Consider the following 16,160-nt stretch of genomic DNA (forward strand, 5'->3'; position numbering starts at 1 on the left):
AAAAACATGTCCCGCTTTATTGTGCAAAATAATATGTTTAAAATATACCGTAGGTAAAACGTAGTGGAAAATTAATGCATTGTATAAGCCCCGCTTGGATTAAAATTGTGCAACAATATTTTAATATTTTAAACAAAAGCACAAAATTGTTTGAATAAACTTTTTTCATTTTTGTTTTTGTTTTGTGCTGACCGATAAATGTTTTATCTATTCATAATTTCAACTGCTGCGAACAGCTCAACCAAATTTTTGACCAAACTACGAAATATGAGTATAAAAGGAAGAGAGTCGGGTTGCTCGACTAAGATATAATAAAAAGGTTGGATAGATTGAATACGTATGGGATTTTGATTCTCATTCACGATAGTGAATTATTATACTCATTTACGGAAGTGAATTAGTATATTGGTTTTCTGCAATGTCCGTCTCGCTGTCCGTCCGTCTGTCCGTATGAACGGTTTATTTCGGCGCTATTGAAGCTAGAGAAGTGATTACGATCAGTAGGGGCGTGGCAAATCGGGAAAAACTTAATTTTCTACAGTATTAGAGCTAAACTTAGGTACTAAATTGCTGATGGGATGTGAATGAGTATTCCGCAGTCGGTAACGCCCGACGTTCTTACTTGTTTCATTTAAAATATAAATTTTTAAATATAAATTATTGAATTTATTTTATTTTATATAATTTATATATATTTTATTTAAAAGCTTACAAGGTTGTTGTAAGCAAATGTCACGCCACGCCTTTGTCTGTCCACTGTCCACGTGCATTAACAATCAATATACCCTACCAAGTGCCATTTACAAAGGGTATTCAATGCATCAAAATAAACAAATTTTAGTTTGCCAAATATAACTATAGTTTAATACGAACCTACATACATGCATATATACATTCCGCTTTCTAATTGGGTCAGTAGTGACATTGTTTTCCATGTTAGTTACGCCCAATTGAAACATTTTGTTGGCTTTTATTGTTGTCTGTCATCATTGGTTAATTAAATTATTAAGGCTGCCATTTTTGTTTAAACTCGTTTTTAGCTGCTTCTATTATATGGACATACTATATATAACAAAATATATATATATATATATATATATATATATATATATATAACAAATATATATATATATATATATATATATATATATATATATATATATATATATATATATATAAGTTAAGCGCACCCACACTAGAGTACTAGTGATTGGGGACGCTGTGTTGGGTTCTTGTGAATATATAACAACTTGGTGTTCGATGAAATAATATATTTGATACAATTTGGAACAATAGGTCTGAACTGTGTCTCGTCCGAATATAAACTGAACTAAATCAGGTATACTGATCAGGTTCTCCCCTTGAATATCCGATTGAACGCTCCAGCCTCCCTAGACTGTCGATAGTCTTAACTCCTCCCCGTCTAAATATCTGCGTCCCGCAGATCAGGGTGCATATGTCCATTGTAACGATATTCATCCAATATAAATTGTCCAATATAATGATAATTATCCAATATAAATTGCCCAATATAATGATATTTATCCAATACGATATCCATCCAATATAAATTGTCCAATATAATGATAATTATCCAATATAAATTTATTATCCAGAGTCCATAAATTAGCATAAGGAGGGCCATCGATATCCACCTTCAAGTTAATTCAAAGCATTCATAGTTCCATACATTTAGTATGCATTTGTGGTTATGACAATACATCCAACATTGTAAGCGCATTTATTTTATTCCGTCTGGCATCTCGGAAATCCCTATTACCATGAATGATCGAAACTAGGAGGGATATACCACGTGTAAAATGCTGTGGATGCTATGGGTGCTAAGGAAGTTAAGGAAGCTAAAAGAAGATTATTGCAATATAATTAAATGTGCTATGGCTGCTAGGAAGTCAAGGAAGTTAAAAGAGGATTATTACAATATAATTAAATGTGCATTTTCCTTTTTTTTTCTATTTTCTTAAATCTGAATTTATGAAGAATTTTTCCAGTTTTTATTTTGTTGATAATCATTAATTCCACGAGACATATATGTCCCTTGCACACCATTACTTCTTAATGAAATATTCTGTAAATTCACACAAATGGCATAAGCTTCCGGTAAATTTTTAGGTTTGCTAACTGTTAACATCCTCGGTAGGTCACCGTTTAGTCCCCTTATAAATACGTCTAAAGCTCTATTTCTATACGATTCTATTAATGCAGACAATGCCACGACTGGTTGTTCGCTTGCTTTTAAGGCTTGTAAAATTAAAGAAAACTGACTATTCACTTGCTTGTAAAAAGTTTCCATGTCACTGTTGCCTTGAATCATTTGATTTAATTCGTACTCCAAGGTGCGAACATCCCTTTTATCAGCATAATGCAATCGCAAAACTCGCTTCATTTCAGGCCAATCATCATTTTGAACACCGTATGATATCAATGAGATATCAGCATTTCCAATTATTTTTCCCCGTATGTGTAAAATTATTGAACGATATAGAGGTCTTTCCTTGATAATATAATAATCTTCAAGTACGGACTCAATTCTGTTTACCCACGAGGCATATTCTGAAGGGTTTCCCTCAAATGTAGGCAACACTTTGATACAGTCCGGCAATGACGAAATTTCATTTAATTCGAGCTCTGAACGTGGACGGGCCAGTGAGATTTGTTGTTCTTCTATTAATAAAGTATTAGTATCCTTATTTTCCAATTTATCCACTTTATTATTCAATTGCTTCAATTCTCCTTTTAGACTTGAAAATTGATCGGCTAACACCGTTATTGCCGCGCTTAACCCTTGCAATGTTTCATTTATATTTTCCATACTGCCTACGAATTTAAATTATTTATTAGCAAATTAATCTCACTGTAAATGTTATTTTAAACAAGAGCATTTTTTTATGACTTACTCACCCGTTACCTGGTATTTTTTATTCTATTTATTTATATAATTTTTATTATTATTATTATTACCTTTAGTAAGATTTCTTTTTAGGTTTTTTTTATTTTTTCGTAAATTTTTCAAAAAAAATTTTTTACTTACGGCTTGAGCTCGGTGCACAAGTGAACTAAATAATTTTAATGTCGGAAAACTTACTTACTATTCGACTCGATGCAAGGCCTACTATGTTATCAATTTAATTTTTCGACTTAATTTTTCTACACTAAATCAGTTTTTTCATTGTTTCCAAGTTACTGCTATTTTCCGTTTCCAATTGAGATAAGAAAATCATATTAATCGTCTTGCGGAATTCCTTGCTGTGGAGATAAAACGTTAGTAATGTTCTAACAGTCTTTGTAAACACAATTTTTTTAACACATTTTTTTAAATTGTTGATGTGAATATTTATATTTTGTGAATATATTTCTTTAATATATTATTTCATCGAATTACCAATTGTATTATTACGTGTGTTATTGTTTTGTCTGTTGTAAAATTATTTGAATTATCAATTTCTAAGTATCTTTATATGGCACTGTCTCATTTTCTGGTTTCTCTCTTGCATTTATTGCATTTGCATTTATTTATTTAAATAATTCATATTTGTATATTTGCATATTTATGCTTTGTTTGTTGAGACAGGCCGCCTTTTAATTTTGTTATATTGTCAGTGCTTTAAACTTAACTCCTTTTAATTTATACGGAAACCCATCATTCAACACAGGTGGAAATTGTGACGTTTATTTTTTATCATATTTGTCTTACGGCAAGGATTTGAACCTCGATACGAGAATCAATCTGTACCACCATTTAGCCTGCAAATTTCTTGTATTTCGTTTTAAGGATCGTCTCTACAAGGATTTTGCTACGATTTCTTTTATGTTATAAAATTGTCTAGCTCTTGCTAGAAATTATGTTATTTATTTTATTTTAATGTTATGGCATGGTGTTTCACCCATTACTTTGCAAATCACAGAAGTACCACTTAATTTTGCCAACAATTGTCCAATCCAGCTTTTAGATTTGAAACAATTTATTTGTACTTGCTTTTTTATAAGTTATTGTTATATTTTGTTATTGACACGTCACGTCACCATTTTCCTTTTGTGAAGAATGTGGGTCCCTGCTCGGGCGCCAGTTAAGCGCACCCACACTAGAGTACTAGTGATTGGGGACGCTGTGTTGGGTTCTTGTGAATATATAACAACTTGGTGTTCGATGAAATAATATATTTGATACAATTTGGAACAATAGGTCTGAACTGTGTCTCGTCCGAATATAAACTGAACTAAATCAGGTATACTGATCAGGTTCTCCCCTTGAATATCCGATTGAACGCTCCAGCCTCCCTAGACTGTCGATAGTCTTAACTTATATATATATATATATATATATATATATATACATATAGATTAATTAGCATTTGCTGCGGCTGCCATTTGCATAATGCAACAATTCCAATTAGCCCGGTTTGTGCGCCTCAATTTTCAATTACATTTTCCACAGAAAATTAAGAGTGAAAAAACACAAAAAACTTTATACACGCGTTATCTAACACTGTCAACAAAATGTTGATCAATTTCAATCCCCGCAAATTTATTCTATTCTATTTTACAGTTTACATATTCGAAAGTATGGCGGGAGAGATAAAATGAGAGAGAAAAGTAACCAGAGAAAAAGAGAAAGAGAGAGAAAGAGAGAGAGAGAGAGAGAGTAGACGAGAACGACAGATAGGCAGAGAGAATAAAGGTTGCTCCGTAACATACTATAGTAAAACCTGTTGGCATGTTTAACAAAATATATAAATTAATAAAATGTAGCACAGTTTCTAGCGCGTTTGTCTAATGAAATTTTCAAAAAAAAAAAAAAAAAAAATCGACTCCTTGGAGTAGTTTAGTCAAAATTGAAATTAAATTAGTTAAATGAAATATTACAATTTTTAATATTCTATAATTTGTTTAAATTTAATTTATATTTATATAAAATAATTGTAATTCCCTTAAATTGCACATTTTTTAATCTGTAATTTATTTGATTTATTTACAATTTTTTTTTTTTATGTGGCCATTCTTGTAAATGTTGCGAATTCCATTTGATTATTTACTTAATTGTTGGCTTTAAGATATTTTAATTATTTTATTTGTAATTTTCTGTAATTTGCTTAATTACAAGCTGTCAATATATGCGGTAGTAGTACGATTGTTAATTATATAATATATGTATGTATACATTTTACTGACAAAAGAACGGTTTCAGCGCGCGCGTGTGAGTGTATGAGAAGAGCAGTGCTGGCAATTTAGCTTTTTTTACGGATAGATTTTGTTTCGATTTGGTGACAGTTAGCCGGCAAACGCCATAGCAAGAAAATCTATTTCAGATTATATCTGCATTTCATATTCAGATTTTTCAATTTACATTATGAGATATCAACTCAGCATCATATTCACTCATTCAAGCTAAATAATACTATACAAATAAAAATAATAAAAAAAAACGCAAATACATACATATATATGTATGTACATTTGCATGTCGACACATGTCCCATAGTTCCCATTAAATTTGGTGTCCCATTTTTGCGATAGACAACACTGGTGCAAAGCTTCAAACTGTGCTATCATATCATTTGTTGCTCATTTAAATACCGTAATTAAGTGATAGCATGCTATCTATTTATATGCTGATTATAGTTGCTGTTGTTGTTATTATTGTTGTTGTTGCTGATGTCGTTCTTGTTGTTGGGCCTAAAAGCCCTCGCGTGCACACACGCCTCGCTTGGTGCCGGATTTAAGCGCAAACAGTTGCTTATTTTGAAATTTTATTTAGAGCTAATTGTTTCCTGCTGCGCTAGCTACACAGGCAACTCCCTCCAACTTTTCTCCTCACACCAAAGCTAGAGGTCAGTAGCAGCAGCAGCAGCAGCAACAACAAACCACATAACGTTTTTACACACACGCACGCACACAGCCCTCACACACTTTCGTTCTCTTTCTATCTTTTGCAGCACTTACACTCTCACACCCACTCGCACGTGTGGCAACCTTTTGCAGAGCTTGACCGAAAGCTGCACACACACACACACTTACACACGGGTAACGCTTTGGCCATCGTCCGCACTTCGATTGTTTGTTTATTTGCTTGTTTGCCATTGCCTGTTCACACTTGGCGTCGCCGTCGCCGTCAACGTCAGCGTTGACAGCGAACGCAGGTGGTCAGCGACGCAGAGTGAACGGCGAATAAAGCTATTTGTTGTAAAGCTATCGCAAATCGATGAGGATATAAAAAATTTAATTTTTAAAGTTTTTTATTAATTCAATTTTCCATTTGACATAGTTATTCAGAAAATTTTCCATTTGTCAAGCACATAGGCTAAACAATATTTATTTATTTAAAAAAAAATTTTTTTTTTATTAAACAGACTTTTTATTTAAACAGACTTTAAACAATATTTACTGAATATTCAATAATGATTTCAAAATAATTAAATAATAATACATACATACATACATACATACATACGTATGTATTGCTATATATAGTCTCCAAGTCTATCTCAATATTCCGCTTAAATCTTTTAATTTGGTTCCACTGTGCCAATGCGGATTTCATCTAGAATAACAATCATTTGCCGCCAACTGCTTAAGTCAGCGATTGCTTCAGTTTAAGCTGCCCAGCGTCTGGCCACACTCCTCTCTCCGTCTTTCCTCACCGCTGGCCACTTGTGCGCCCTATGTCAATTGCACTTTGTACTGCGTCGCCCTTTCCTCTTCTAAGCACACGCACCGTTAACCTTGCCAAACGACCGCAGAGAGCAGCTCTGCAGCTGCAGCTAATGAAACGCGCGCGCTCTCTCAATCACAATCACTCGCGCTCTCTCACCCTCGCAGTTGTGCATGGCAGCGCTGATGTGCTATCTCGTTCTTAACCGCAGCAATACGTGTTTAAATTTAGTTTCTGTTAATTTTCGTTTGTTTGCCTGACTGAGAGCCTGCCATTGTTGTTGTTGTTGTTGCTTATGTTGCTATCTGCTGCAGCTACTGATAAGCAAAATTTAAAGTTGCTGCGGTCGCTCGTTCAATTTGTAACGAAACATATGTTTGCCATATAAGTGTCAGGGGCACTCAAGCCGCTGTTGTTGTACTCAACTGTTTTTGTTGTTGTTGTCGCTGTCTCCTGCTGCTGATAAACCGTTGCCGTTGCCATTGCCGGCATTGACTCAGCTGCTGTCTTCGCGTCCATCGCAACGGGCAATGTCCGTTCGTTCGAACCGTCCCACTTATCGCTATAAATATGTATATATGTATGTGCACTGAGAGAATAGTAGATATTACTTTAATATTAGAAATTACCTAAAAAATTAAAACATAATTTTTTAATTAATTGCTTATAATAAATTTATGTCAGTGTACTTATGCATTTAGATATGCGTCCATATATTTCCCTCATAATTCCCTTAAATTATTGCCCTGTTTCTGATATTTACCTTTTGCATTAAGCCGCTGAGCACAATTTCTTTTTTTTTTTGCGGTTAGTTAAACAATGTATTTAATTTTTCTTTTTAACAAATAAAAGATAAAGATTCTGAACTGCAAACAACAGAAATTTCTCTTTTGTTTGTTTATTGATAAGAGATAAGCTAAGGAAATATGTATTTCTGATTGAGCAAATTAAATAGCTGTTGAGTATTTATAAATATTTAACCTGCAGTTACTTTATGGTCAATAAACCAATAATACGAATATTTAAACATTTCTTAACGATTTTTATTTTTGAATTATCTATTTTGAGTAGTATGGCAACACACTTATGTCTTAGTGTGCCCGTTTGCTGTTTACAATAAATATGCCACACTGTTATTTGTCTGTTATTTAACATGCGCCTATCATTCTTCGCTGTTACTGCTCAAACAAACACCAGTCGAGCATTAGAACTAATGAGAGATTAAAGTGGAATTAGAGCTGCTGCGAGCAACTAGTGCAGCCAGAACGATCAATCAATGCATTAATTAATTAATATAATCCTGTCAAAGTACTCATATCATAGCGAACAAAAGAAATGCAACGAAACCGGCAAATGAGTGGTAAAAGCCGGTGCCCAAATTTTAACTCTGCGCTGCCGACATTGCTGCTGCAACTGTTTTTGGTCTCTCTCTCTTTGGTAAACTGTTTTGGTGAGTAATTTGCAAAGAATTTGTTGTTTTCGTCCGATTTGTTGATTTCGTTCAGGCGAAGCACGTAGAAAGCTGGGAGTTGAATGAACTTCTTGCTTAAGAGACACTCGGAATCTTTTACTCAATCGTTTTTGTAATGCACGCACACACATGCAAGAATGAAAGTTAAACACATATGTACATGTACAGATAGTCTTAGCAGAAGAGTGGGAGATGGTGTAGCACCTATTACTCAATCGTTCTTATGCTCTATGAACGCATACATATGCAAGCATGACTGTCAGAAACACCGCACACGCACAAACACGATTGAGTTTCTTAACAGTGAGCAAAAGAGCAAGAGAGCGACAAAGCCACAATTGAGTATTGACAGTGAGCAGAGCGAGAGCGCTGCCAGCTGATTTGCTAGTAACGGCAACTTGTTGATAACCTCTTGAGCTTAGACTGGAAGCCGTCATGAGAAAGTTCTTCCAGTTGCTAATGACGTGTCTCTTCCCTCTTTTTATCTCCATCTCCAGCCAATTTAATTCCCACTGGCTCTCAGCAGTTTTATCAGCTTTCCAGCGAGGTCAGCCTGGAAGCGGAGCAAGTGAGCTACACATTTGATACGCAGCTGAGCATTAATTCCGTCTGGAACGATGAGCAGGATCAGCTGTTGGAAATCAAGTTGAGTGAAAGTCACGTAAAGGCGCAGCAGCGACTGCGCCCGATACTCAGCCTGCCGGATCGGCCCTTCTATGTGGCGCTGGTCAAAGGTCAGCCCAAGCAGGTGATCGCGCACACGTCGCGAGATCAGTCGCTGCTGAATCTGGAACGCGGCATCGCCTCGCTCTTTCAGCTGCGCCGCGACAGCAGCGACGCGAAAGAGACCGAGCTGGACATCTCGGGCCATTGTCGCGTGGAATACAAAGCGAAATCCTCGACGCGCTGGGAGAAGACGAAGCGAGATTGCGCATTATGGGACTTACGAGTCAACTACCATCCGGAGCAGGCACTGGGCGTGGCCCAGCACTCCGAGCAGCAGCTCAGCTACGATCTAAGCGCCGAGGGTCTCCTGCTGAGGGCCGAATCTGTGGAGACGCATCGCTTGACGCTCGCTGCCAAGCCGGATGCCGGGAGCATGGTGCATGGCAAACTCCGACTACAGCACCTAGCCGAGGGCGAGGGAGTCGAGCAGCTACAGCAGCCAACGCTGGCAGCGGCCATTGAGAGTCTCCTGGAATGGTATCGCGTCTTCGAGCTGGAGGCAGACGTGGATGGCGAAATCAGCAAGTTGAAGGAGCAGACGGTAAGAGTTGAGCTTCTGCAGGGAATTCAATAAATCAAAATCCGCTCTATTTCAGCTTCAATCTCAAGTGGAGCTCATGCTGGAGCAACTGAAGACGGAGCATTTGGGCAAATCCTCGCTAGCCTCGGCCTTCGTTCAGCTGTTGCCCTTGGCGCGTCTCACCAAGCAGCCGGAGTTCGAGTCGCTGCTGGAGTCGCAGTCGCCGTTGGCAGCGCAGCTGGCGGATCTGCTGGGCGCCGTGCAAACCTTCGAGGCGCACAACGCCAGCTTCAGTTATTTCTATCGAGGAGCGGGTACTACGGCGGAGTCCTTGGAGCTGCTGGAAAAGTATTTGCAATCCTTGGCCGTGGCCACGCACCCGGAACGTCGCATCCTGGAGCATCTCTACGACTTCCTGCAGCAGAAGCTGCCCCACAAATCCCATCTCAAGCTGCGGGACAGCGTGCTCCAAACGCTGGCTACGCTCACTCGCCAGAGCGGCCTCGACGCCAATGACCAGCTGCTGCAGCAGATCCGCAACTACCTCCTGGAGGGATTGGCTTCCACCCACAATACTCTGCTCTATACTCGCGCCTTGCAGAACCTACGCGATCCGTTGACCATCGATCCACTGCTCCAGCAGGCACTGCAGTCGCAGCAGCCCCAGCACTCGGTTGCCGCTCTCCAGGCCCTCAAATCATTTCCAGCTTTCAGCTACGCGGAGCCGCATCGTCAGCAGTTCTCGAGCATTTTCTATCAGCGCCAGCGACGCTACGACAGCTCCGCTCGCACCCTGGCCCTGGACATCCTGCTGGCCATGCGACCCAGCGCCGAACAGTTGGGCGAACTGCTCGACTATTTGGCTTCCACGGATCGCCAATTCGAGATCAAGACCTATGTCCTACAGAAGCTGCGCATGCTGGCTGAGATCTGTCCACGCTTCCGGTCCATGTTCCAGACGGCGCTCAGGCAGCGAGCTCATGTCAACAACTACAATGTGCTGGCCCAACGAGGTAATCCCGGCAAGAAATTGAAGTTGCCTAAGATCTTTATATATTTCCTTTATCTCCTTCTAGGCCTCACCACCGTCTTGAGTCGCCAGCTCTCCACATCGCCCGCCTTCAATGAAACCCTACTGAGCACCCAGGAGGTGTCTCAAGGTATCTTGAAGCGCGGCTCCGTGGAGTTCCTCCTACACGCCGGACGCGCCGAGGCGAGCAGCTTCAAGCTGGGCATCTACACGTCTGGACTGAGCTCCTTTATGGGCGACAGCGATGCGGACGAGGGTAACGATCAGATACCGGCCGACGACGAGCTGGAGCAGGAAGAGACCATGACGGCGGGCATGGAGATCAGTGTACAGGGCGCCCAGCTGCGTCCGCTGGTCTTCTTCAACGGTCAGACGGAGCTGATGGGTCATGTGTGGGGCGGCAGCGCCTCGGACACGACACCAGCCTATCAGGCCACCACATTGGCTCAGGATCACGAGCAGTACATTGTCCTGGCATCGGGCGCCACTGTCCATTGGCGTGTGCTCGGCGCTCGAAGTGTCGATCTCAATGGCAAAGTCACCTTCAGTCTGTGGAATCGCAATGCCCAAACGGAAATACAACAAAAGTGAGCAGGGTCAAGCAAAGAGAGGGAGAGGGGAATGTGGGTTGACTCATATAAATATTACTCATGAAATGTTATTCTCATGCAGCACTGGCACCGCTGTCGTCTCCCACCTGGCCGTCGGCTTCACCTATGCCAAGCTGGAGCAGCAAATTGAGCTGCGCCATGAGCCGAAGCTTAGTTTGCAGGCGGATCTGGACTTCTACAGCAACATCAAGCTCTGCATGCAGCTGGAGCGAGCCGAACAACTGCTCACGTAAGTCCAAATACTGCGCTTTGATAATTAAATCTTATATCTATTTCTCTTCCACAGTCTTTCCAATACTCGCTCGGTTTATTTGCAATTGGTGAATAAACCCTATGCCAAGCATTTCCGCTCAACGCAAACTATAAAATCACCTGGTCGCACTTTTGTCCTGAATCAGAAGAACAACGAGATGTGTAACATGATATTAGCAAATTCCTGAGATTAAAATTGCATTTATATCTGAATACCAAATTTATACTATGTAAAAAAGCTGAGAATAAGACTCAAAGTAATTTTAAAATGGCAAAAACGTTGGTTTTTTATGTAAAATTTCTGCATACCTCATCGGTGCGCCTAAGACGTGTTGGTTAAGCGCACATTTATGGTTAACACTGCTAGTTTGCAAAACTTGATTTATTTACAGTAGTTTGATTTGCCTGAAACTACGCCAAGACTGTTTTAATAATGTCGTTTTTTTAATTTTACAGCACTTCAATTTAAAGGCGCGCTTGTCACGATTGAGTGTCTTTTAACAGTGCTGCACAATTTACTGCTAACTCAAATGGCTATCTAAAAGCCGATAAATTAAATAATCGACTCTAACATTAGTTTAACAGTAGATGTGCGAAAATAATGCTGTTAGTCAAATCATAACCATATAAGTATTTTTTTAACCACATAATATGACTCAATTCTGTATGAACTAGATGGAATTTAAATTTTTAAGTAAGCCCTATGGCTTTATTAATTATTATTTGTTTTTAGGCAAGTTACAAAAGTTGTTACCCGACTGATGGCAGTCACAGTTTCTGTTATCACTCTCGCCAACACTGTTAAGAAACAGCTGCGCTCTGAGACTCGGCAGTGGACTCAGTTTAACAGTCAGTTTACATTAGCTTGTGTCGCGGGCAAATTTCATTTTTGTTACAACAAATTAAATCATTAAATAATAAAGCAGTAAAAGTTTAAATGCAAATAGCGTTGAAGGTGCTAAGAGGTAAATAGACTGTGCGCGAATGCCAATTTAACTGTTGGCTTAACAAATTAGGGCGAATCTCAAGAGTGTCGACGCTTTTACTATATTCGGGAGTGTTTGTGTGTATGTGCGTGCTTGGAGGCCTGGCCGCACGCACACTTGTCAACCGCTGGACCGTCTCTAGAGGCCTAATTTTTTGTTGCGTATAAAAACAGAACAGAAGTTTACTAAATATAAAGTCCTCTTGTTTAGGTTGTTTATTTTAACTATTGTCAGCAGTAAAAAGCGTTAAACATATTAGTTCACATCTTGTGTGGCTCTCTGCTGCATTGGATATGATTTATAAAGAGAGGTGCTAACTAAATGTTTACAATAACAAAAAAAGCAACACACGGTTTCGTCTGCCAGACCAGCCACAACGCACATGTAGAGTACACGAATGAGAGAGTGACAGAGAGAGTGGTGTTTGTGAGAGAATCCAGAACGAAATTATGCTAAGAGCAAATCGCAAGCGTTATTGATGTTGTTGTTGTTTTTGTTATTGTGACGTGCTACGTTTTGGTGTCCGTTTGGGTATTTTTGTGCTTGTGTGTGGGAATTTTTACGTCGCGTGAAGTTGCAATAAAATAAACCACGTGTGAAGAGTGTTGCATTTGAGCAGTGCTTGGGGGTATTGCTAATATTTGGCATTTATTTAATACTGGTTATGAGAGCTCTGTTCTAATCTGAGTGCATGTTGTTGTTGCCCAAATGAGCACTATATCAACTAATCAGCCGGTATAAAAAAACGTACATGTATATGTATTTAGCGGAATAAAATCACCCACATACACACATACAGATGCAAAGGCACCCAGGCATGAGTTCAGCGTGAGAGTTTGGGAGAGTGAGAGAGAAGGTTGTCACCACACAAACATACTGAATCACGCATACTTGCGCATATTTGGCGCTCGTGACTTTTCTCTCTTGCTGTTGCCCGTAACGGTATCAAAAGCGCGCTCACGCCTCAGTGGCTGGCTGGCCATAACGTCAATTCAGTTGATTTTTAACGCTCGCAGCGTAAGGTAGTCGCCGCAATTGCGATAAATTTGCTCGGTTAGTGTGTAAAAAAGGCACCAAAGTGATTTTTGTAAAGCAACGAGAAAAAAATACAAATTAAAATATAAAAAAAGAAAAGTAACAACAGCAGTTTGTTTTTTGCTGCCAGCCAATAAAATTGTCACTCTCTTAACCTTTTTCCATCACATAGAATTTTACCTGTGAAAGTGAAAACATAAACGAACGAGCCAAGCAAAACAAAAACGCGTGTGTGCAAGCAGTAGCAGCAGCGAAAAAAAAGAATCAGAAAAAACACAGTGTGTGAGCAAAGGAGAGAGAAAGAGGCCAGCAAAAGAACCCAAAACATAACGAAAACAAATATCGACAACTGCAGCAGCAGACAGAAAAAAAGAAGCAAAGAAGACGGAAATAAGCAAAAGCAGCGAAAACAACAAGAACAACTGAACATAGCCAACGTCAGGTAAGTGCATCGACTATTGTCTCGCTCGCACTCATGTAGGCCATCAGCCAAATTAGCTTGCTGGTCTTTTCTATATGTCGTTTTGCCAGGGCTTCTACATATATTTTTTATTCTAGTGTAAATTTGTAATTTCCATTCCCCAAATTGTGAGTCAGTCGCGCAGACTCTAACCATAAATTTAAATATTTATCTTTGGGTTCTTTTTTTTTGTTTTTGTTACTTACATTTTCACCTTCATGGAGGTCCCGCAGTTTTTGTTTTTTGTGTCGAAATGTGTCTGATTAGATAGACACAACAATTTCAACCTTGCACAATTTATGAGCTGTCTTTTTTTTTATGGAGGGATCTATGAAGTGAGCTGGTTTATGATTCTATAGCTAGAACAAGAATGAGCTTTAAACAGCATAAACAAAATATTAAGAATTTGTTACATAATTTAGTGGTTGTTCGATAAGATCGTCCAGCCTAAATTGTAAAAAAAAAGTTGACAAGGACTGGATGATGAAAGATATTCAAATTGTTTTTGTTTTCTTTTTCTTTTATTTTTGATCAAGGAATTAAAAATAGTTAGTTATTCTTGTGTTGAATTAATTGGATTTTTATTATATTTATTTTTATGGTTTTTATTAATTTTTCGTTTATTTTCATTATTTACATTTTTTTCTTCGATTTCTGTTTTGTAAAATTTCTTTCTAATAATAGGAACTGATAAAACTTCAGCTAATGTAAAATATAGATCCCAAATAATAACCAATAAAATAATATATCTGACAAAAGTAATTTATATTTTATGGGCTTGAAAAATTCCCCGTAAGTCCACAGCACAGCCACAGGCATTACTTTACCGTAGAAACTAACTGAAATAGATTATGATACATGCTTTGCATGGAATGACTCACAATAAACAGTTTATTAACAGTTTATCATTTTGCTATAGTTCGATTCACGAAACGTTAATTTTGAAGGAAAACATAGCAATATTTTGAACTCCACCCACAAGTCGAGAATTTCAGACGATGTCGTAAAAACATTTATGGAATAAAAAAGGTTCTAAAAACTTGTTATATTCACATGTTTTGCGTGGAGCTTGAATAATTACTTCGTTTACGACGGGCTTTGACTTTGGCTTGAACTTCGACAAAATGAAAAAAATTATATAAATAAGAGTTATGCAAAAAAATTTTGCCTAAATCAATTTCGAAAGCAAACAGTTAGATATTTGTGTTATCTTATCAGCGTCTACGACCCAATTAGGCAGCTTAGCTAGTTTCTAGAGAATAGAGATGGATATTTAGAGATATTTACGAATTATATGTATGTATATTAGTATTTCGCACATTCTCACAAAATGTTTATTTCACTGGCAAATAGACAAATTATTGCTTTGCGTAGCTGTCACAAATGACCATCGAATCGTTCGCTCAATTGCCAGCAAAGAGAAAAAAAAAAACAGTTGACTCAAAAACCGGGTTCATGTCTTTAGCCACGGGGCGGTGGTATATTCAGTCAGTCAGTCAGTCACTCACGTGAGCCGCAAAACGACTTTTCAAATTTTTTTACACACATGAGACTGTAAGCAATCAAGTGAAAAAATATAGCAATTACCGATCCGTTCGGATGCCGTTCAAGCGCATGAGAAACATTTAAGACCAAGTTAAAAGAGCGTACGAGAGGGTGAGAGGCGAGCAAATACTCTATGTCATTGTGTATAGAGCAATGAAAATGGATAGAAATTATTATCCATCTATTAAGAAGCACAACTAGTACAGATATAATATATATGATATTTAATAGAGACTGGCAGACAGATAGAGGAGATTAACGTAAGTTCTTTAAACATCATTAAAAACATTGCTGACTCCTAAAAGCGCTATCAGCTGTAAATATTAAACGATCCAAAAACTATGTAAAGATATAAAATATTATAGTATATAAGGAAGTATAATAGAAAGATTTGGAGGTGGAACTTCAATTTAAAAATAAATTTTATAGGCGAATATAAATATAATTGATATATGTACTAATATTATATAATCTTAATATCTCAATATTATAATCAAGTGAGAGTTCATAGAAACAAAAACGAAAGACAGGGGATGGATAGAGAGAGGGAAGTTTACAGTTGATCTCATAGTATGAAAAAATCCAGCTACCTCCTTGTCCAGGGTATTTTCTAATATGTGTTTGTAGGGAAGGCGTGTGTGTGTGTGACTTGTGGGGCCAACATGAATCGAAGCAATCGATTCGAATAAGTCGACAGAACAGCTTGAACTCGAATCGCCTATCGCAAATGTTGCTGACGATTTTTGTAGTACGTGACAAGGCGACGACGTCGATCGATTTGATTTATGCTCTGAATCATCGCAAACAGATGATGGGAAATTCAGCTTAAAATCACGCAGACGAGACGAAGCTGGTAG

General features: G+C 38.2%; 2 protein-coding genes and 1 long non-coding RNA gene across 8 annotated transcripts in view; 2 read left to right on the forward strand and 1 right to left on the reverse strand.

Annotated features, from left to right (window-relative positions):
• Positions 1–643: 643 nt before the first annotated feature.
• LOC122757243 lies at positions 644–4,194 on the reverse strand. Of its 2 annotated transcripts, none has more exons than XR_006357197.1 (3): positions 4,156–4,194; positions 874–1,062; positions 644–786 (listed from the first exon to the last, which is right to left on the reverse strand). It is a non-coding gene; the product is annotated as an uncharacterized LOC122757243 (long non-coding RNA). The 2 variants fall into 2 exon arrangements; XR_006357198.1 differs by having other exon boundaries at positions 874–1,046; positions 4,156–4,192.
• Positions 4,195–7,846: 3,652 nt separating this feature from the next.
• LOC6577343 (microsomal triglyceride transfer protein large subunit) lies at positions 7,847–11,555 on the forward strand. Its single transcript, XM_002003274.4, has 6 exons — positions 7,847–8,117; positions 8,636–9,405; positions 9,461–10,397; positions 10,461–11,001; positions 11,087–11,254; positions 11,312–11,555. Exons 1-6 carry the CDS (start codon positions 8,003–8,005, stop codon positions 11,463–11,465), a joined length of 2,685 nt encoding a protein of 894 aa, XP_002003310.2. The 5' UTR covers positions 7,847–8,002; the 3' UTR covers positions 11,466–11,555.
• Positions 11,556–13,259: 1,704 nt separating this feature from the next.
• The window catches only part of LOC6577345 (GTPase-activating protein skywalker), a 56,425-nt gene continuing 53,524 nt past the window's right edge, over positions 13,260–16,160 (forward strand). For all 5 annotated transcript variants that reach the window (XM_015165626.3, XM_032729171.2, XM_032729172.2 and 2 more), the window contains exon 1: positions 13,260–13,740. The gene's annotated coding sequence lies outside the window, so the exon portion shown is untranslated. The remainder of the gene's footprint in view (positions 13,741–16,160) is intronic.

The sequence above is a fragment of the Drosophila mojavensis genome, unplaced genomic scaffold, assembly GCF_018153725.1.
Source record: "Drosophila mojavensis isolate 15081-1352.22 unplaced genomic scaffold, ASM1815372v1 contig_36, whole genome shotgun sequence".
Lineage (NCBI taxonomy): Eukaryota > Metazoa > Arthropoda > Insecta > Diptera > Drosophilidae > Drosophila > Drosophila mojavensis.

Coding starts and splice junctions, on each gene's coding strand:
- LOC6577343 (XM_002003274.4), top strand. CDS start 8,003: ATGCAACGAAACCGGCAAATGAGTGGTAAAAGCCGGTGCCCAAATTTT. Junction 9,406..9,460: donor GCAAGTTGAAGGAGCAGACG/GTAAGAGTTGAG, acceptor GCTCTATTTCAG/CTTCAATCTCAAGTGGAGCT. Junction 10,398..10,460: donor CAATGTGCTGGCCCAACGAG/GTAATCCCGGCA, acceptor ATCTCCTTCTAG/GCCTCACCACCGTCTTGAGT.